This window comes from Leptonotus elevatus, chromosome 6 (genome assembly GCF_054856555.1).
Source record: "Leptonotus elevatus isolate MCC_2025b chromosome 6, RoL_Lele_1.0, whole genome shotgun sequence".
NCBI classification, from domain to species: Eukaryota; Metazoa; Chordata; class Actinopteri; order Syngnathiformes; family Syngnathidae; genus Leptonotus; species Leptonotus elevatus.
The window spans coordinates 16004720-16027140 of record NC_141244.1 but is presented as its reverse complement, the minus strand read 5'-3'; the positions used below and the strand labels follow the sequence as shown (position 1 = coordinate 16027140).

Here is a 22421-nt window from a genome sequence, read left to right as displayed (position 1 = left end):
GCCACTATACCCCCCTATAGGCACACCCAAAACAATGAATGGTATTGATGACTCCCAACAAGTCATTTGGCGGTTGTTATCCTCATGAATATTCCACTCAGTTGTAAAAATGGATGTGGAGACACCAGAAGGTTAAAATTTGGATCTTTGGATGTGGATCAATAAAAGTTGAGGTTATAGGTGGTGTATGAATAATCAACAGTACTTACAGTATCAGTACATTTTTCAGGAATGTGTTTTACTTGCATATTTATTTTTCTGACAACTTACATTCGAAATGACGCAGGATGGTTTTAGTATCTTGCTGAAGAACACTTTGACATGGTACACAAAGCCCAGGGATCGAAACAAACAACCTGTGGTTTAGGGAGACGTCGATGACCACTCTACCACCTGAGCCATGCAGCCCATACTACCTTTTTGGCCTGGTCACCATTATAAAAAATGTTCCGTCTCGACTGGTCTTCCCTGGTAAAATAAAGGTTTATAATAATACGTTTTAGGAAGACTATCTACTGTACAGGATTATAATAGTCATGATTTGTCTTTTGAGCTGGTATGTTGGTGTAAAAAGTTTGAAGACCACTGTCCTAAAAATGGATTCCCCTCAACTATAATGACCCTATAGAACCAGCGTTAATGTTTCATTCGCATTAATCCTCATGGATTATTTTGGGGGGGTACATTTCAGAGTGTGCACTTTTTTTCCCCAACACTCAATGACGAAGGCGGCCGGTGTTGAGTGTTTTACTGTTGAGTGTTGACGCCAAGCCAGGCCAGGCCAGCTGTGTCCGTGCACCATGTGACGTCGTCGCAACAAGACACACCAAATGCTGCAAAGGAAAATGTAAACGGCGACATGTTTCTCGTCCTGCCTCGTTTGTTTCAAGTGGGCCGAAGCGTCGGGTAGGTCGAGGGAGGCATATCGTGGAAGGGCTTGTTATCATTGTGGACACAATTACATTGGGTGGTAGGTACTACTGGTACTCTACTCAAAAGTGTTGGCTCAGTGTGAGCTAATGCTAGCTGGGTAGCACAACATTCACTGAGGCGCAGCGGAGCCACTCAGCAGCAGCCGAAGCCTCAGCCGACCATCACCTCCGACAACCCCGGACGGATTTGACGTCGGCACGCGTTGGGGCTTGATGTTCGTCTTGGGAATTTCGAAGATGGAAGAGTCTCTTCACCTTAAACACTTTCTAAAGTGAGTAACCCATAAAATATACGTATGTTTACTTACGTTGTATAGATTCAAACGAACCATACACGCAAGTAAGCTAAGATAAAACCTCCCCCCTGCTAGCATGTGTGGTGATGCCGGATGGACGGTTTAATGAAACGAGGATGTACGTTTATTCATCAAACCATCATAACAAGATTCTGCAAACTATTCCCCAAATAATGCTTGAAAATCAAGCGAGATGAAGAACAAGCTCTGGAAACGGTCCCGTTAGCCCAAACGCTGCTAGTAACATGTAACCTATTTAGCCGCTAATGCTCGCCCAAGATTAGCCTTCTAGGCACAGACAGACAATCGATTGTTCCCTTCTTCGGCCAAGCCAAACGCAAACACACAGATTGCCTTTTCAAGCATAACGTGTAGACTTATTGGGCACATTTGAACTTAAAACAAGCGAATTAACCACGTCGCTGGCAATGTTAGCTTACCCAAGTTAGCTTGGTTTGGACATTGTGTGTGTATAATTAACATCAAAACGTAACTGGTATGGTAATAATGCGCCTGGTTGCCTATTAAGTATAATCACACTTTATATTTAACGTACAACAGTCACAGCGGAATCATGTGGAATTGAATGAATTGCCCTGTTGTACATTGCGCACTCGTTTCGAAAATGGACAGGAACTGACTTTTAAAAGGCCATGTTGGGGCTGCACCAAAGCTTCCCGCAAGGGCCATGTTGTGCCTCCTTGCTCGTTGCAAACAGCCGCTGTTTATTTAACAACATGTTATTTTTGTATGTTAACAACAACGAGTTATGTAACATTACTTTTTACATTCTGGAGGCAGTTCCTCAGCTTTACCAACAGTAATCTTGACCCTATTTGTCATCTTTCGGATTCAATCTTTGGACAAATCTTGCTTATTTATTTATTTTTTGTTGTGATGCAAAACCAGATTCACACTGAATAAAGCCGAGCAAACATAAATCTGCATGGAAGTGTGCAACGGCTTTGGTCTTTGCAGTAATTGATAACAATCTTGGGAGTAGGTTTCAGTGGAAGTTAGCCAACATAACGGTCAACACAGCATGTGCTCTCTCGACATGCATAACTTGCTAACACTATAGGCAAAACGCTTATTGGACTTATTTTTGAGCTATTCTGGACACACACCACAGTTCATTGCAAACCTATCTTTCTTTTTGCCAGGTGTGGCGTCACTTTGGAGGGTTCGTTTCTCTGATTTGGATTATTCTTGGCCAAGCAACGTCTTCAGGCCCACTAATCCTAGACGAGTTTCTCAATGGACACTCGGCTCAAGTCAGAAATCAGGTATTAGATGGCCGACAACACAGAATTCACTGTGTATGAGTTGTTTTGGATTGGAAAACACGTGGACGTGACTAGGACAGGGTATTGTTAAGAACCTCATGATTCAATCTCGATTCTTTAGGTTGTGACTCAATTTGATATTGATCCAGTAATAATACACAAATAGGATTAAATCGTGACCATTTTGCTGAAGGTCACCTAGAGGTGTTATGATCTACAGTGACCTTTCTTTTAAATGAGACACCACATGGCGTCCATGTATCCAAATGAAGTTTCTACAACTCTTCCAAAAGAGTAACTGCTATAATTTAGGAATATATTATCTTAATTTTTATGTTTGGGAATGTTTTGGTGGAGAGGACTAGTAAATCGCCCAGTGTTAAATGTCTTATAGATGCTCAGTTCTTTTGAGAGCTGTTCGCTACTTATGCCAATGTGCAATTTCTTACAATTGCAGACATTCGGTGAATTCATTTTTATGAGTGCATAGTGGATCCAGTTGAATCTGCTCTAGGATACTTTTGTGTTGACCTCTGATTTGGAGAGATTTGTATTTTCCCCTTGAAATGAATGGAAGAAATAAACTCTAGTAGGAATGGGCAAGGCCTTATTTCACGGTATCTGTACTCCCGACATGGCCGCGCTCTCGTGGACGTTTTAGGATCAGGAATGTATGGTGCTCATGTCTGACAGATGCCCAATAAAATGTATTTATTTAACTTAATTTAATCATTTTATTGTATGCTCGATACAAATTGTGTATTATATATATATTAATGTTGTTCCGATACAGTTTTTTGGCCCCCGGTACCGATTCTGATACCCAGCTTTGCCGTATCGGCCGATGCCGATACCATACCGATACCTACGTTTTTTTTTCTCAACATGAAAAAGCTGCCCTGCCATTGGTTCAGAGCATTCAAGGGCCAATAGGATATCTTAGCTCGGCATGCAGTGAACACATCAGTGAATGTCGTGCATGAGCAAGACACAAGATGCTGCATCCAAAGTCCTATATTAGCGTCAGAATTAATTAGCGTCAGAATTAATGGTATCGGCATGTTACCTGTCAGTACTCACCGATACCACTGTTTTATTGCAGTATCGGGGCCTCTGCCGATATCGGTATCGGAACAACACTAGTGTGTATATATGATCTATTTTGTATATATGTATGTTTTATGAACAAATGGAAAAAAGATAATAGAAAATTGCCATAAATGGCATGCAATTTTAAGGAATAATGCTATATTGGGATACATAGGTCTTCCTTTAAAAGTATCTGTCATTGTTTTTCTTGTTTTTCTCTTTCGTCCTTTCAAAGATACTAGTGGTATCGTGTCTGTAACTACTCAAGAATTAAGTGGTTTCGAACATCCCTGAAAAAAGAGCATGTGTCACATTTCAAATGTGCCTCAGCTCAGGTTAACAAACATTCTCTATTATCAAAAAGTTAGCAACAATTAATAGTAAAATATAAAAGCAATAAGACGTGTACTTTAACTTGATAACTTTGACAACATGTATGGTGGTGCTGCTGGAGTTTTACTGCTTTGATTGTGAGTCTGTTTACTCCGACCAAGCAACTTGTGATGCATCATCATCGCACACGTTGATGAGGCTGCTTGTTCTTTTGGAATAAGTGTCGCCTAAATCGCTGGTCAAAACGTCATCTTGTAAGATTGTTGTACCCCGGTGCCATGTCATATATGTAATGAGCGCATATAATGTTGGCAATAAGGGTCAGTCGGGTCAGCGTCTAGGTTACGTAAGTTTAGCCTTTGAATAGTGTGCGTGTAGGCTTTTTCTTGTAGCTGCTTTTCTGCAAATTTGTCTTGAATGCTGTATTAGCAATTTGGGAAAAATCCTAAAGGATCAAATGACCCAGATACCAAAACACACTTACTGAGCCTGCCCTAAGGAAAACACTCTTGCACTTTTATCAGCCAAATGAGAGTGAAAGAAACAAGCTAATGAATTGCATTGTCTTTTTACACACACAGACATCTCTTTGATGTTTTGTCAGGCGTTATCAACGCTGTTCAAGGTTGGGTTTTCAAAGTCTTTATAATAGTGCTACATCTCAACAGATACAACACCAGTTTTTTTTTTCTCTCTGAACCATATTTACATCAACTGTTATACTTTTCATTATTCATCTTTGTCTTTTAAAGGCCTTGATACACCAATCTGACGTCAGAAAGCGTCTAGGCGTCAGTATGCGCCATCTGATTAATGCATAAAATCACCGTCGTAGCGTCGGGCCCTGTTGGGTATCTCGGGGGCGTTTTCGGCAGATTCAACATGTCAAATCAGCGTCGGCTTGCCTTGACATTTGATCACTCTGTTTGGCCAAGAACAGGACGTGACAAATACAGATAAACAGTAAGCCTTTACAATACACTGACTTTCATATGTAAGTCCATGTTACGATATCGCTCGCTTTGCACACCACCCATTGCATTTAGACATAAAGAAGAGAAGATGAATTTATCACTGTAGGATATATCACACACTTTTATATTACACAATACTCTGTAAAAAGTCAGGAGGGTGTGCTTTGCATCAAAATAGATCGTGGGTATGCATTGTTTAGATTTCTATATCCTGCCTCCGTTAGAGCTTTCTGAACTTAGTAAGTAATACACATTCCATACAATCTTGGGCTCGCCACTATCCTCGTAGTATGCACTGCCATTACTGTTGAGCAAGTAAGTGAGCTTATCTTGTAGTTTAAGACTGTCAATGTCTCAGATACCACTCAGATCAATTCTCAAATTTAAATAATACTATTACTTTGGCCATTCATTTCATTCATTAATCTTATTTGAGGTACTGTAGGAAAGGAAAACGGTGGTATTTGTTTACAGACATATTCAAGGAGTACATTGGCGTAATCTCAGCGTAGCAAAATAAAGTTGCTGTGAAAGAGTATTTCCCTCTTCTCAGTTTTTTTTTTTTTTACAGTTTCCCCACTTTAATGTTAGATATCATCAAACAAATGTAAATATTAGACAAATATAAAATAACCCAAGTAAACACGAAATTTAGTTTTTAAATGACAATTTTATTAAGTGAAGAAAAAAAATATTCAAAACTACCTGACCCTGTGTGAAAAAGTGCTTGCCCCGCTTGTAAAATAATGAATCAACTGTGGCTACTGGCTTATCACATTTTTGGAAAGCTCAGTTTATTTTGACAGACCACATCCAAGCCTGACTACCTCCGGATTTGTTCATAAATAGAGTAAGTCTCACAAAATGAAGTCAGACAAAATATCAACAACAACAAAAAGTCCGGAAAATTTTCACGATCCAAAGAAATTCAAGACATCTTTCAGCTTGAAAAGGGTTACATAACCATTACAAAAGCTTTTAGGATTAAGCATACTATGGTGAGAGCCTTTTTTCCGCAAATGAAAAAACATAGTAGTGAACAGCCGGCCTACAAAAATTACCCCAAGAGCACTGCAACGACTCATCCAGGAGGTCAAAAAGGAACCCAGGATAAGGGGAGAGATCAAATACTTTCACTGTACATACAATGGCAAAATCTATTAGTGGGCAAACATTGCGGCTGTAATATTTTAAGCCTCGGGTCCGATCAATAACATGATTGATTGGATTGCCGAATTAAGACATAACAGCTGATTCAAAAATGTGTATAAAATGCAAAATATTGGTGGAAAACTTTTATTATATATTATACAGTGTACTCATAAATGTTCTCTGTTTTTGTTTATGTCTCCATGCTCTTCCCATGTATCTCAGAGACGAAGGAAGTGGTGCATCGGTAAGTACATTTGATGAATTTTTTGGGACCCACATTTTACTTAAGTCACGACCCATTTTATAGAAGCAAAAAAATAATAATCCTCTAAAAATGCATGTACAGTATGTTAAATATGCAGTTTCAAATTTGTTTGAATGCGTATTGCTGGCAATGACTACGTTTACATGCAGGCAATATTTGGGTTATGGTCAGAATTCGGGTTTCTGGACAATCGGAATAACATTTACGTTTACATGTGCAAGTTGACAGAGTTACCCCCGTATACATGCCGTTAGGAATAACCCGATGTAAGGGGACGAAGCACGGACGACGTCATGGCAGAAATAGACATAATTTCCGCTTCTAACTTTAAACGGTCAATAAAATACATTATATTCATGTCACTCACCACGCTAAATAAAGTAGTCGGTTTCCTACTCGCTCCAGAATTGTGGTTCTTGTCGGTACACGCCAGAAACATAGACTTACTCGTTTGGATAAAGCAAAACTATGTGTGTGTCATCTAATGTTCCTACACGGACGTGTATTGTTGAACACTGCAAGCTGGAGATAAACATTGTTTAAGCATTACGAGTCTCTCACATGAATAGTTAACGCGTCACAAACTGGCATTTTTGCCATAGAGACACAATATAACGTGAAAACGCCGCGGAAAAATCTATGTATTAAAGCATGGCCCGTGTGGCAAGTGAGACGCCGCTGCGCATACAAGTTGTTACTACAAAGACCAAGATTCCTTCCGACTACAAATAAGCGAAGAAGAAGAAAAGGAGACGAAGAAGAGGTTGTGAGCATTAGCACAACGAAAATCAATGCCCCGTTCATTCGAGGTATTCTGATTGCGTTTATATAAACCAGTATTCCGGTTATGAAAGGCCTAACTCAGGCGTCTTATTCAGGTTTTTAAAAACCCAAATAAGAGCATATTCTGGTTATTGCGCGTGTTTACATAGCCTTTCAAAACCCGAATATTGCCAATAATTGGGTTTTAAGAGGGTTATTGCCTGCATGATGTCCACTACCCAAAGACTGAGCTGCATTATATTTGTTAACAGAGTAACATAAGTGAGTAACATATATTATGCTTATCCAATATTGAATGCTCTGTGTGAAAACCAGGGCTGTCATTATCGAATATTTTTAAAATCAATTATTCTTTCGATAATTCCATCGACAAAATTCTAAACCCTGGGCATAATCCAGAGACTGATAATTCTGCTGATCTACAATACACCCAAAATGACGCACTTTTGGGTCCTGACTCCCGACCCCCCCAGTTGAGAATGACTGTCATAGACAAGCAAACGTTGAGAAATCCGCATCAGTGCAACTTTTTATTGTCTAGTATGAAGAATGGATTCAAACACTCATAGCTTCTATGTCTCTTTCGATTGTAGGTAAAGGTGGAGGGCCTTTCTAAGGCAGCTCTCATCAAAAGTCTATCACCTAGAGTCATGCTATCCAACCATCTCTTGCCTAAAGGGACCAAGATGAAGGTCAACCTTGAGGATCAGAGTCGTCAGAAAGTGTCCTTCAGCTTCTCGCAGACCAAGAAGCCACTGCACAGCATTTTTGTTATCCCTTCCAGCCCTGAAAAGTCTGACACTGAATCTCACACTGCCTCGTCACAGCCCACAAATGACAAAGGAAGGGCTAATGACAGTACAAATGAACAAAATCAGACCTGTGCAGTGCCAATTTCAATGGAACAGACATCTTCCCCCGTTCCAAGCTTTGCTGCTAAATTGAAAATGGACTTGGCGAAGATGCATTTCAAGAAGCAAATACTCAGTGTGTCTGTGACTAGAGAAAAACTAACATCTTTTCATCGGGAGGATACACCCACCTCTGTTTTGCAGAAACCGGCAAGTAACAGCGAAATCAAATTTCCAATTTTGGAGCATCAGAACCCTGTAAGTGTCTGCGCCTCTGAGGATTCTCAACGTCATTCCTCTGAAAGTCGGACATTATCAAGTCTCAAACCTGCTGCATCCTCAGGAAAAGAGGAAGAGAATTCCAGTAATGAGCAGGATAAAAACTTATACAAAAGGAAAACCAGGTCACAAACTGACAAACTGACAAGAGAGACTGAAGATCCGGTCTCGATGTCTTCCAGACGCAAATCAGTTGACTCCAAAAGTAAAACAAATTTGGAAAGTAGTAGCAAAGCAGTAACAAAAAAGTCTTCCTCTCGCTCACAAGGGGAAGAAAAGGAGCAAAGCTCATCAAAGCGATCCGAGAATCATGAAAGATCATCTAGTTATACAAAATCAGACCGTGATTCTAGGTACACATCGCGGTCACTGCGATCAGACAAAGATCGTAGAAGATCCCGATCAAGGTCTAAATCTAGAGGCTCTCGTACCAGTTCATCTCACACAAGATCAGACAGATCAAGAGGCGATAGAGGGTCCCGCTCGGAAAGGTCTTATTATCACGACTCTGATCGCAGATCGTACAGGAGTTCTCCGCGAAGAGATAGACGACGATCTCGTTCTCACAACAACAGAACTCGGGACAGTTCGGACTCTGAAGATGACCATCGCAAAACGAGGACAAGGACAAGTGACTCCAGTAGATCTTCCACCTATTCAAAGTCCTCTCCCTACTCAAAATCTGACAAAGCATCTAAATCTAGCGATTTGCCACATTCGTCAGACTCAGCTAAAAGAAATCAAACCTCATCTTCAACGTCAGAAAGGACTCCTTCAAAGCGACTGTCAGAATCTGACCACCAGCGCAAATGCTCTCCAGGTGTAGAAGCAAGGCATCATAAAACTAGCACCCATCATACAGTAGAGGCTAACAGAAAATCAAACTCTTCCACTAATGTGGATAGTGAAAAACATGAACGTGAAAATCGCCGGAAAAGCGGGCCTAGTGACACAGAGTCTGATCAAAGGACAAAATCACAGGCAGGCTCTGTTTTAGAGGAGACATGTAAAGAAGAGAAAATTAGCCAGCTCGACTCTAAACAGACCGCCTGCTCCAGATCTTCAGAGGAAACCAGTGAACATGGTAGACAATCAGAAGACACATTTCAAAGCCCCAGTGACGAACCAAAACATGAAGCTACCATAGAATCATGTTTGCTAGGTGAAAAAGAAAAAGACAATGTCAGTTGTACTCAAGAGACAACTCGAGATGAGCAACAGGATAGCAAGTTAACAGAGACACATTGTAACAGATTAGATGGACCAAACTCAAATCTGGAAGTGGAGAAAGAAATAGCACCAGCTATAAGCTCAAACGAAAGCATGCTGCATGTAAATGACACCCTTGAAAAAGTAAACAATGTGAAGGACAGTCTTTCGCCTCAAAATATACCATATGTGACTTCAAATGCAGCTGCTGAAAGTTTATTCAATAGTAGTGATGGTGTAGTGTGCAGCATGGACATGAAAGATGTTGACTCTCTTCTACAAGGGCCAACGCCTATTTCTAATGTAGTTAATGTACCTGCCTCACATGATCCTCAGACCTGTAAAGCACAAGATGAGCTGTGTAATTTTGCGGCTGCCACTGACCAAGCGCAAACAAATGCACCACTGCAATCAGAGCAACCAAGTAAAACTGAGAATCCGATGACATCTGATCAAAACATAGACGATGCTAAACAGAGCAGTCCTACTAAAAAGTCCCGGTGGGATATTGTTGGGCAGAAAAGTCCCGAGAGTGAAGATTCACAGCAGACACTTTGTGCTGAACAACCTAAAAAGATGGTCTGTGTGAAAAAAATTGAGTTTTCTATAAATCAAAGTCAGATACAAATTATACAAAACACGCAGGAAATTGAAATACATTCCATACCTAGGCAGGAGATTGAAAGCCCAAAGCAAGCAGGTAGTAATGACCATGGGGAGTCTTCACAGGGTCTCACTGGCATTGACCATACTCAAACAAACTTGGAACAGCCTCTGCGCAACAATGATGCAACACAGGTCAACAGTGCGTCAAAGATGGAGAGCTGGAATGGTAATGTTGAAGAGAAATCTGAAGATAATACCCACAAGAATGAAATCAATACTACCAGTCTGGAATTCGGAGAAGGACTGAGCGAGGCAAGCGATAGTGACAATTCTGATTATGACTCTGATTGCGATGAGGCAGTAAAACGATTACACTCTGTCGTGGTTGTGCCAAAGAATTCTACCGTAACATGTGAATCGCATGACACTGGACCTTCCTCGTGCAGTCCAGTTATTTCAGAATCCCTCTTTACTATTGACGTGACCAATGTCAATAGTCATGAAGGCCAATATCAAGTCAGCTCTCAACAAAGACTAGAGGGTGTTTCGTACCACACTGGTGCTCTTTGTCAATCCCAGAGTAATATGATTGACAGCACAAGTCACATAGAGGGATCCAGCGCTGCTGGTGTGTCTCAGCCTTTTGTGACTTGTCCTACCAATGTCCACCAAGGTATCACTAATTTAACGCACAGCGTTGACGGTTCTGGACATTATAACCAACTGCAAGGCCAGCATTATGTTAACAACAGAGGTGCACTAATGCTCGCACATTACCAACATTCTACCTGTGTTGACAATGTCAATGATGGAGGTGGATTCAACCCAAGCTGGAGTTTTACACAGCCAGAGCAACCCAGTAGTACATATCAACAGCCGGACAGTAGTCATGGTCCATTGTTACCCAAATCTAAACTTTCAGAGACCTTTCATAGTGTACAGCAACATGGAAACAACAGTGTCTCCTGGAACCACCAAACCTCAGACATGCAGACAAGCAAAACTCCCTACCTCCAGCCTTATCAGGACCTTGCAAGTGAAATCCACCCGGACTCACTCACTAATGACCATGACGATTATTGCCGGGCTAAACCATCCAATCAAAGCAAAGAGACTGTCGAGCTCATTGGACCTCCGGGGGTGTCTGGTTTTGTACAAGGTCACGAAATAAGCAGCAACAGCAAGTGGTCTACCGTGCCTGACCCCCCGAGAGAGGACAGCTTCAAGACCCACAGAAGCAGAGGTCCTCCCAAGAAAAGACGGCCAGAGATCGAGTCTGATTCGGACAATGAGGCTGAAGCTGGACCTGCTGCCAAGAAGGAGCGTCAAGGAGAAACTGTGAATGTTAAAGAAACTCAAGTCAAAGTTGAGGTGGTCCATCCATCACTTACTCTCCAGCACTTTCAAGATGGTAATCGATGGAAAGAGTTTTCCAAGACAAAGAAGATGCCCCCTTATTTTGACCTGATTGAAGAGAATCTGTACCTAACTGAGCGGTAAGATTCTGTCAACTAATTCAAATGATCAGACAGTTTTAGACATTGAAAGTTTTTGAATGTAGTTGTTGAATGTTTGTAGAAAGAAGAGCAAATCTCATCGCGATATCAAGAGGATGCAGTGTGAGTGCCCAGTGCTGCCCAAACAGGACCGTTTAAGGGGAATGATGGCGTGCGGGGATGATTGTTTAAATCGGCTGCTGATGATTGAATGGTGAGTTAAAATATACAAAGAAAGCATAATGAAAGCTCTACAGATAAATAAAAATGTTATATTATATATATATATTTTAACCTTAGCTCCTCACGGTGCCTAAATGGACACTACTGCTCAAATCGACGCTTTCAAATGAAGCAGCATGCAGACTTTGAAGTCATCCTCACCGAAGACAAGGGCTGGGGTCTCCGTGCAGCTAAGGACTTGCCTTCGTAAGGATTTAATCTGCACGGATAGCGGTGTCATCTGCACTGTGGAATGTCACTGTTATCTTTACGTACATGTGTTTTGATTCTATCACAGAAATACCTTTGTGCTAGAATACTGTGGGGAAGTGTTGGACCACAAAGAGTTCAAAGCAAGAGTAAAAGAATACGCACGAAACAAAAACATCCACTACTATTTCATGGCTCTAAAGAATAACGAGGTAAGTAAAATACATTCAGAGCACATTAATATTTATCATACCATCCGATTACTTGATTTAGTGGCAATCAGAAATGATTGATGGCGCAATATGTCTTCTCCAGATCATTGATGCAACACTGAAGGGTAATTGCTCTCGGTTTATGAACCATAGCTGCGAGCCTAACTGTGAGACCCAAAAGGTATGTCAGCTAAAGGAAGTAGTTTATTTAATAATACTGTTGTTCAGTTAACATGCTCATTCACTGATTATTGATTTTCATCTCATTTCAGTGGACGGTCAATGGCCAGCTTAGAGTCGGGTTCTTCACCACCAAGGCAGTCAGTACAGGAACTGAGCTGACATTTGATTATCAGTTTCAGAGATACGGGTATATCCTTTATTTATTCATATGCAAAATCAAAGCAATATATTTAAATTTAACTAATGCTTTAATTTTCCTCTGTTTTAGGAAAGAAGCCCAGAAGTGCTTCTGTGGAGCTCCCAGTTGCAGAGGCTTCTTGGGAGGGGAGAACAGAGTCAGCGTCCGTGCGGCTGGAGGGAAGATGAAGAAAGATCGGACTCGAAAGAATGCTCTCACCACAGTCAGTTCATTTACTTTTGGAAGCGGCTCAAATTGCTTATGTGTAATAATTTTGGTTTGTGTGATGACATACAATGTTTGAGGTAATTTGGACAAATATAAAAGGATTTTCACTTACCAGTTATCATCCATGTTGTTCTTTAGGTTGACGAGGAACTAGAGGCCTTACTAGAGAATGGCGAAGGGCTCTATGATGGCAAACAAGTTGTGTCCCTGTGCAGGCTTATGGTCCGCGTGGAAAACATGGAGCAGAAGCTCACCTGTCTCAAGCTCATACACGTAAATCAACGCTAAAACAATGTTAATGTACAAGGTGCAAATTGCTTTACATAATCGTGTGTTTGTGCCATGCAGGATACACAGAATCCGTCATGTTTGAAGCAGTTCTTAGATCATCACGGCTTGTCTTTGCTTTGGATATTTATGGTTGAGATTTCTGAAGCCAAGGGCAACTGTGCCAATAACATCAAACTACAATCCGAGGTGAAATAGTTGTAGTCTTGCCATACATTCATTTGTTTGGTAATTATTTTTTTTGACATAAAAATGTACAATCCATTTGTCTCCAGATTATGAAGACCTTGGCTGTGCTACCCATCTCCACTAAGAACATGTTGGAAGAGAGTAAAGTCTTGACCTTCATACAGCGATGGGCCCAAACAAAAGCACTCCCTCAGCCCACTGAGATGGACGGTTACTCCAGCGAGAACACTTCTCGTGCTCAGACGCCACTCAACACCCCTGATGGTTCCTCCTCTAAATTGGGACCAGACTTTGACAGGGACCCCTCCAAACCTGCTGTGGACCGCCGCCTTAAAATCATCAGTGAAAACAGTCTGGACAGTGCGCTCTCAGATGCCAGCAAAGCGTCTGATGGGAAGGAGGAAGAGGAGGACGATGATGAGGAAGAAGAAGAATCTGATGACAAACAACAAAAGGTAGACTCTGTCAATGAGGCTGCTAATCCAGTGAAAGAAACTCCAGAAGAAGAGGAGAAAGGTGTTGAAATTCAGAAACAGGAAGAGACGGAAATGGCTTTAGACAGTCAGGAACAAGTTTATGTTGACAAGGTAAAAGACCAAGTTGAGTTGGAGGAGAAGCCCTGTGAGGTAAAAGTGGACATGAATGATGAGCCGAAGAAGGAACTTGAGGTATCTGACAAACCTAGCGGAGAAGAGCTAACCATCCAGACAGCAAAAGAAATGCCTCAGCCTGATCAGCCTACAGTTGAGGTTAGTCACCCAGAGATCGAGTCTGTTCAAATGGATGTTCCTGAGCCTCCAACTGAACAGCCTGTAGAGCAGATGTTAGCAAAGACGGAAACGGCTGAGAATCCTCCTGCTGGCCCTGAGGCCCAACTGGAGGAACCTGCCCCTGTCGCTCCCCAAAGCTCTGATACCCCAGAGGCCAGTATGCCATCTGAAGGCACACCTGCACCTACAGAGGCTCCAGCGATAGAAACGCCTTCTCAGGATGAAGAGGAAGGTGTTTCCGATGTAGAGAGTGAGCGGAGTCAGGAGCCGCAAGTTGGGGCTTTGGACATTAGCAGCATGGCAGCCAAGCTATTGGAAAGCTGGAAGGATCTGAAGGTAAGCTTGAGAGTCAAACTGAAAGGCAGAAAAATGAGTCCGTCTGTAATTTCATTGGATTATAAACTGATAGTGTTGCGGTACATTCTGAAGCCTTCCATGCAGAATGGTGTAGGTTGAATTTATGGCCGAATTTTTTCTTGAGCCAGTCATCAATTTTTCTGCTTGTCTTTCAGGAGGTGTACAGAATACCAAAGAAGAGTCAGGTAGAAAAGGAAGCCAATGGTAAGTGAATTTGACAACTCTTCCATCAGTTTCATAATTATTTGTGAAGTGTGATTTGTACCAACTGCATTGTCTCAAAGCAGATCGCAATCGAGATCGTGACACAACTTTGACTCCACGCAACACCTCTGGTAGTCGCGAGCGTGAAAGGGAGCGTGACAAAGAACGGGACAGGGACAGGGACAGAGACCATGACCGGGATTGGGAAAGGGACAGGGATCGAGACAGAGAACGGGAAAGAGAAAGGGACCGGGACAGGGAGCGTGATCGAGACAAAACTCCGCGTAGCACTGAGAGACGGAGGCGCAGGTCCACATCCCCACCCTCCTCCTATGAGCGCAGCAGCCGGCGCACTGAGGAACGGTAAGAATTGCCGAAATTGTTTGACCTTATGTTCACTAGGATGTGGAGCAGTGTTGTTTTTGTTCTGTGGATCATTGCAGGTTTGATCCGTCAAAGACACCGAGGGGAGTTAGCAGCAAGGAGCGCAACAAGCTGTCTACAGAGGAACGCAGGAAGCTGTTTGAGCAGGAGGTCGCTCAGCGGGAAGCCCAGAAGCAGCAACAGCAACTTCAGCAGCAGCAGCAGCTTCAGCAGCAGCAGCAGCAGCAACAACAACAAGAACAACAACAACAACAGCAGCAGCAGCAGATCCAAACTATGGCCTATGACCCTGCCTTGGCCTATGCCTCCACATCTGGCTTCATCACCTACCCACCTGGATACCCCCTCCAGACATTTGTGGATCCCACCAACCCCAACGCAGGCAAAGTACTACTACCCACGCCTACAGCTGACCCCAACATGACCTATGAACAGACTACACCCCAAAGACTTGTCTCAGAGCTTGGGCTTCCGTCGCCATCATCCACTTCACAAGCCACTCCTGTTTCTAATATCTCTCAGCACATCACCACCGCCAACCTCACGCCTGCAGACACCAGGCAGTATGCCCAGCCCGCCGTCGCAGACCAGGACTCCAGCGTGCCTGTCGTCCCCGTGCCCGCCCAGACGGCGCCCCAGGGCCAGCAAGGCTTCGCCACTCTGTGGGACCCCACCACCCAGCAGGCAGTGACCGTGCAGACGCAGCCAGCTCAGCAGTACGCCGCAGCACCGGCGCAGGGTGCCACGCAAACAGCCATCTACTACCAAGGCCAGCCGTGTCAAACCATCTACAGCATCCCCACCGCATACCCTCAGACCAACACACCAGTCATACAGGTGGGCTCGTCATCATAATACATACAGTGGGGTAAAAAAAAGTATTTGGCCAAAAACCAATAAGAAATCTATGGGAAACTGGCCAAATACTCTTTTGCCCCACTGTAGGTACTCAAGGCTCAACGTAACTTTTTTCCAGTGAGTAGCTAATTTTGCTAATCAACGATGTTGAGGAGCAATTCAGTAATTTTGAAGAGCAATTTTTGGCAGGTTATTTCTAGGGACAATGGTTTTATTAAACAAGACAAATACAACAAAATAATGGGGATATATATTTTTTTACTTTATACATTTAACTTTCTAACAAATAACCAATTAATTACATTTTTTTTATAGCATCAACATTTTTTATTGCTTAAATTCACTTTGTGCACTACAGTAGGGCTGCTTGATTATGAAGAAAATATTAATCAAAGATATTTTTATAATAATTGAAATTTATAATATATTTTTGGTACAAAAACAAGAACATTTATGTGTATGTATATGCGACCTGGCCGTTCAGACTGCGGTCGCATTGCAAAAATTTGGATACGTATCCGATCTAGGACCACATATCAAAGGGACTCAGGTCGGATATGAAAAAATCGGAATTGAGCCATTCAGACTGACATAAAAAACTCGGATACAGGTCGCATTTGGGCAAAAATTTTTAATCTGGGTCGCATTTGCTTGCAGTGTGAACGTAGCCTAAGTGCAGCTTTAAAGGTAAGAAGATGTTAAAAACCAGACGTTTCTATACCAAACAGCTGAAAATCTCATGATCGGCCTCTATTTCCGATCACAAGTAGCTCGTGCCCACACTTAAGAGTGGCCCTCACCTCATTTTCTAAAAGATCAGTTTTGAGTTGTGGTATTCACCACTAGGTCAAAGACATCACTTCCTATTGCTTGCCACTCTGCCTGTTCTGCCATAGCGAAGGGGCAGGCATATACATAACAGCAAAAAGCAGCACCAAGAGCAAAGTAGAGACGGATCATAATATCTTAGGAAGCTCATACTAAAATAAAAGCCCAACCTATGTGCCTAGTTCACATAGAAACGCATTCAGCCATGAAAGATTTCAACTTAAAAGTTGCCACTACAACGATCGCGAAAAGTATGCTATGGCTTTAAGTGCAAGTAAAATGAGGAGTTACTAAAATCTGTCCCTTCTAAAAACATGGACCTCTTCACTGCCATTATATGAGGAACTGTGGTCGGAAAATGGCTGGTAGTGAATGAGTTAATAACAGAAAAAAATACAGCGGAAAAGGCATTTATTTTAGCGCTGAAATTTTCTCAGTGCCTTCACTTCTGAAGATGCATTTGGTGACGTACAGACTGTTGTAAAGATCATGTCTCTATTTGTTAATTAATGTGTATTTATATTAAAAAATATAACATTGGGTTAATTATTATTACAAATTTAAAATGGGATTAATTCGTGACCCTTTACCGTATTTACAAAGCCTTTAATGAATTTAAATCTCTCAATGGAGTCCTACCGCTAGCTTTAGTTTTTGTTTCCTGTGCTTTTGCAGGCGTACTCTGACCCCTCAGCCAGCTACTTGCACGGTCAGACGGTGTACCCTGGCCATCAGCAGGGTGTGGTGGTGCAGCAGGGAGGCACTGTCACCACCATTGTTACCTCCCAAACTGTGCAGCAGGTAATAAGGCCACTTCCATTCAGTATACTGTTCTAAATTAAATGTCATGTTCTAGTTTTTGACTTTTTTTTATTTTATTTTTTATTTGTATTTTTTGTAAGTCACCTTTTGATATTTGGCATCTTATCTACTGTTTTGGTTGTAAAGTGTCCTTGAGAGTGTTTGGAAGGAGGTTCAAAGGACAGTGACATAATTATTTTCTCAATTTCTAAAAGCATGTGTCTCCCAATTTTTTTCCATTGTCGCTAAAACGTGAAGAACAAAAACGACATTAACAGATGGCGTCACAGTATTTGAGCAAAAATCAGTACTATGCAGCATGCTGCATTTGGTCACAAGGGGGTAGTATACATCTAAATTTCTTAACACTACCAAGTGCTTTGTGCAGTCATGGAAGACTTTAAACCACAGTGGTCAAGTATAATATTTATTGTATGATAAATTATCTGACGATTCTCATTTTCCATGGCAGGCGCAGTTGTAATTACAGGTGGTAAAATTGACTGTTTCTTTCCTCCAGGAAATGATCGTACCCAACAATGTGATAGATCTGCCTCCTCCCTCTCCCCCGAAGCCCAAAACGATCGTTCTACCTCCCAACTGGAAAGTGGCGCGGGACCCTGAAGGAAAGATCTACTATTACCATATTGCGACAAGGTGAGTAGTCATGAGTCTTGTATGTATTTCAAACTGTTATTATTTTTTTATTGTTATTATTTTATTTATTTATTATTTTATGTATTATTATTATTTATTATTTTGTTGTTATTTATTATTCAAAATGTTATTATTCATTTCTCTTTTGTTGTTTTGTTTTAGGCAAACTCAGTGGGATCCTCCAACCTGGGACGGAAGTAGCGACACCAATGTGGACCATGACTCTGAGATGGACCTGGGCACTCCCACTTATGATGAAAATCCCTCCAAGGTCAGTTTTTAAAACACACATGGGAGTTTACTGTGCGTTAAAAAAGAAAAAGTGTAATCTTAATTGTGTGGTTCATAAAATCGTCCTTGTCGATGCTTCCTTTTTCGCTTTTTCATTCGCTTCCCAGAAAGTTTGAGGTTGGATGCAAAACATGATTATAGCGTTTGTTCTTTGGGGCCATTTAAGATGGTGCACTAGTGATTACTTTCAGCTGTGTTTTATGGTGGGGAACAAACGTCATCTCCAGGCGCTTAAATGAGTTTCTCCTCGCATATTTGTGTCTCTCCAAGACAAAGACGATCTCTAAACCATGTTCACCACTTAGCTGAATGTCCCCTAGGCTCAGGGTCATAAACTCAGAATGAGATTTGCTCTTCTTGTCTTCCACCACCTCATTTGTTTGCCCTTTTTCTCTTCTATCCCCGCTGGGGATAATGAAAAGCATCTGGACGAGCCAGAAGTCATTTTGCGGTGCTGTTTTAAATGTCCCCTCATTGTCTCTCGCTTCTCTTACGGGCGAAACTAAACTGAGATGCATGTTTACATGAAGACGTGCAACAAAGTCACGCAGATTTCATTTCACAGCACTTGACGTTGTGACACATGCGTCCTATTATAAACTACTTGACTGTCCCAGCACTGTGCGTGCACACGCGTTTTTATTTTTTATTTTTTTTAATCATCACACTTGGCCAAGCCTCAGCTGTTCTTGTCTTCTTAGTGGTTGTCACGCCGATTGGACATCCTGCCAGGATATCCACGCTTTGTGTCAGGTGCTGTTTGATGCACCGGCCGACCTCCATGGCTATTTTTCGGGCCGCCAGCTGCCATGTTTGATTGGGGCACAGTTGTGCTCTCTAGATTTTAATTATAGATGGCCGCGACTGTGCTACTTTTTAACCTCTTCTGCCGTCATAACATCAGCTGCAGCTGAGAAAATGCCTGAAGGAAGTTCAAATTACACTTTTAAGGGCTGTCACGTGAAATCTTATATGAACCTGAAGACATGTAAAATATTAAATGGTTGCTTTTTTTTTTTTTTTTTTACAGTTCTCAACCAAAACAGCTGAAGCAGACACTTCCAGTGAATTGGCTAAAAAAAGTAAAGAGACATTCCGCAAAGAGGTAGGCAATATACCCCTATTTGCTCACTTTTTAAAATGTGTTGTATCACTTTTTAACATGTATGCGTGTGTGTTTATGTCACTCAGATGTCCCAGTTTATTGTGCAATGTTTAAATCCTTATCGGAAGCCTGACTGCAAACTTGGCCGCATCATCAATACAGAGGACTTCAAACACCTGGCAAGAAAGGTAACATTTAACATGCTTAATAATGGGCTTGCTAAGCTCTTTAAAAAATGTTGCTTTGTAAAACGTCATGGATAAAGAGTCCATAGTGAAGGCTAATCACAAGCACCGTCTCAAATCTCAGGAGCAAAATGTCTCCATTTAGGGGCAATCTGGAGCCCTGTACGGAGATTTCTACTATTTCATAGCTCCTGATGGGGAGCAAATACAATTTTATTTTATTTTATTTTATTTTATTTTATTTTTATTTTATTATTTTTATTTATTTTTTTTAATTTTATTTTATTTTATGAACATCACCAATCAAAAGTTTGGACTCATGTTCTCATGTAAATGAACATGCAGAAGTATAAACACTACTTAAAAAGGAATTTTTCTTTCTTTCACAAACGGTTCACAGATGTTGTAATATGATGACTTTATCAAGTTCTCATAATTTCGCCTTGCTGAAATTGGCCTGTTTCGAGCCATGGCTCAGCATGCACAATATACAGTCAAAGCAAATGGCGACCTACTGTATGGTTCATTTCGATAATACTGAAATCTAGGGGTCTTTATTTAATTAATTGTTTTATGGCACAATTATAGCTTTAAACTTGTATTATCTATTAAGTTTTAATCTTCCTGAGCAGTACACTTGAATTCATCAATGCAAGTCATTAACTCATTCACTGCCATTGACGGCTATAGACGTCAAAAATGAATTTAAACTAATAGTTTCACATTTTTTTCCACTTGTTAACAGCAGTATGAAAACCTAGGAAAAAATCTATTGAACATTTAGAACAGATGTCAAATTTGTGATTAATCTTGAGTTAACTAGTGAAGTCATGTGATTAATTACAATTAAAAATCGTAATCGCCTGATGCCCTCAATTAAAAAAAAGAAGAAGAAAAGATTATGAAAAATTAGGGGCGTCAGACGATATATATTTTTTATTGTAATTAATCGATTAATCACAAATTTTATATCTGTTATAAATGCACAATAAAAACAATTCTAGGTTTTCATACTATTGTTAACAAAAGTGGGAAAAAATGTGAAACTAATATAGTTCAAATGAATTTTTTACGTCTATAGCCGTTAATGGCAGTGAATGAGTTAATTGCCCAGCCCTGTAACTCATCATGTCCCGCCTACTAATACATTGTCCTTTTCCACGCCAGCTAACCCACGGCGTCATGAACAAGGAACTGAAGGCGTGCACCAACCCCGAGGACCTGGACTGCAACGAGAACGTCAAGCACAAAACCAAGGAGTACATCAAGAAGTACATGCAGAGGTTCGGCGCCGTCTACAGACCCAAGGAGGACACGGACGTCTACTGAGCGCACACGTTTGCCTTTTCCCACCCGTGACCTCCGATCGCGCTTTATTTATGATGCTACGTTGAACCCCGGAAGTGGTCCCGGAGACAGACAGACGGGTGCTACATACAGTTTCCATAGACTGAGTGTGTTGTAGTTCCTTAGTTTTGTGCTTTTAAACAGCTGCGAATGAAGAACAAGCCAACTTGGTTTCTTTGAAACTTTCCACTGTTGAAAATGGATCAATGAACAAACAGTCTGCTTCATTTTCTGGTGCTGCTTTTAACTGTGGAGGTCCAAGCTTCCAGTCGTCGAAACGCCTGCAGGACTTTTGAGAGCCGCTTTCCAGCGTCTGTCTACTCCAGGTCCACAGTGTGTGCTGGTCTGGTCATCCGTATTTCGTCATGCATTTGATCTTTTTATCCGTTCCGTCAGTTACGGCACCGGGAGCACGGTTTGATTGCTGAGTTTGATGTGCCACGCCCCCTTCCTCTTACTCACCCTTAACTTCCTCTTCTAACTGGATTCATGCAGAAGAGTGTAGCATTGCAGTTTTAACTTATAAACTTTAGTTTTTATCAATGTCAACATAAGGAACTCAACCTTTTTATTCATTCGCCCCCTTTATATCTTGCAAACCATTACAGCCTATTGCAGTAAATGTTGATATATTAAATAGTAGTTTTGGGAATGTTTAAATTAACAAGAAAATTTGTAAATTGACTATCATTTCATGGTTCTCAAGTGTAAATATGTTATTACCAAATGTGTATGCAGGAGCCACAAGTGACCAGCTCGACCCTTACATCAAGACTTTTCACCCTCGCCGGCTCATGCCAGCAACTTCATTTTTTTTCTTAATATTTTTTTTTTTTATGTACAAAGTAATTTTCACCCTACTCGACTGTAAGTATTGTGCAAGCACATTGTCATACCGAGTGTACAAACATTTTAAAAGATAATAAACAGTTGCTTTTGTACACCCTTGACTTTACCTTGTGAAGTTCACTCACGTGTGTCAGTGGAACAAAAGCTGGGCCTTTTACACAGAACCCTTGGAAGAGAGATTTCGTCAGAACTGAGACCCAGCATGGATGTGTGGTGTGACATCAGCATCCGGTGTGAGGGGGTGAATAGGAGGATAATTCTCAGCTTCAATAGGCTGTGTAAAAAAACAAGCTAAGACAGAAAACTTTTTATTTTCAAAATGGACAGATTGCCATGTAATTACTAGTCGCTACCATCTCTCTTGTATATAGCCATCTTGTTTATAGCTGTCAACCAATTTCAGGAATAAAGGAACAAAATAATGCATTTTAATAATGCCTTTCAGCACAAAAAGGCTAGGAGAAGTGTGATATTTTAAACACACTGGCCTGGCATTTCTTCGGAATTCCCCCCACAAGTGTTGT

At 41.3% G+C, this 22421-nt stretch overlaps 1 protein-coding gene across 5 annotated transcripts; it reads left to right on the top strand.

Moving 5' to 3' along the window:
* The first annotated feature begins 808 nt into the window (after positions 1-808).
* setd2 (SET domain containing 2, histone lysine methyltransferase) lies at positions 809-22003 on the top strand. 5 transcript variants are annotated; one of them, XM_086078408.1, is made up of 22 exons: positions 809-1204; positions 6285-6306; positions 7704-11551; positions 11634-11765; positions 11852-11980; positions 12072-12195; positions 12299-12376; positions 12468-12565; positions 12647-12779; positions 12923-13057; positions 13133-13261; positions 13348-14367; positions 14544-14592; positions 14673-14955; positions 15036-15363; positions 15499-15813; positions 17338-17463; positions 17984-18120; positions 18283-18391; positions 19442-19516; positions 19603-19704; positions 20869-22003. In XM_086078408.1, the coding sequence occupies exons 1-22, from the start codon at positions 1146-1148 to the stop codon at positions 21028-21030; spliced, it is 7593 nt and encodes a 2530-aa protein (XP_085934534.1). In that variant the 5' UTR covers positions 809-1145; the 3' UTR covers positions 21031-22003. The 5 variants fall into 5 exon arrangements, with proteins under 5 accessions (XP_085934534.1, XP_085934533.1, XP_085934532.1 ...); XM_086078407.1 differs by adding an exon at positions 2392-2514 and having other exon boundaries at positions 14676-14955; positions 15036-15813; XM_086078406.1 differs by adding an exon at positions 2392-2514 and having other exon boundaries at positions 15036-15813.
* The last annotated feature ends 418 nt before the right edge of the window (positions 22004-22421 follow it).

Bases quoted from the DNA above. Each gene is read 5' to 3' on its own strand.
- setd2 (XM_086078404.1), top strand. From the start codon at position 1,146: ATGTTCGTCTTGGGAATTTCGAAGATGGAAGAGTCTCTTCACCTTAAA. The intron at 19,517-19,602 runs GTAGGCAATATA...TATGTCACTCAG, and splicing joins AAGAGACATTCCGCAAAGAG to ATGTCCCAGTTTATTGTGCA. The intron at 19,705-20,868 runs GTAACATTTAAC...TTTCCACGCCAG, and splicing joins TCAAACACCTGGCAAGAAAG to CTAACCCACGGCGTCATGAA.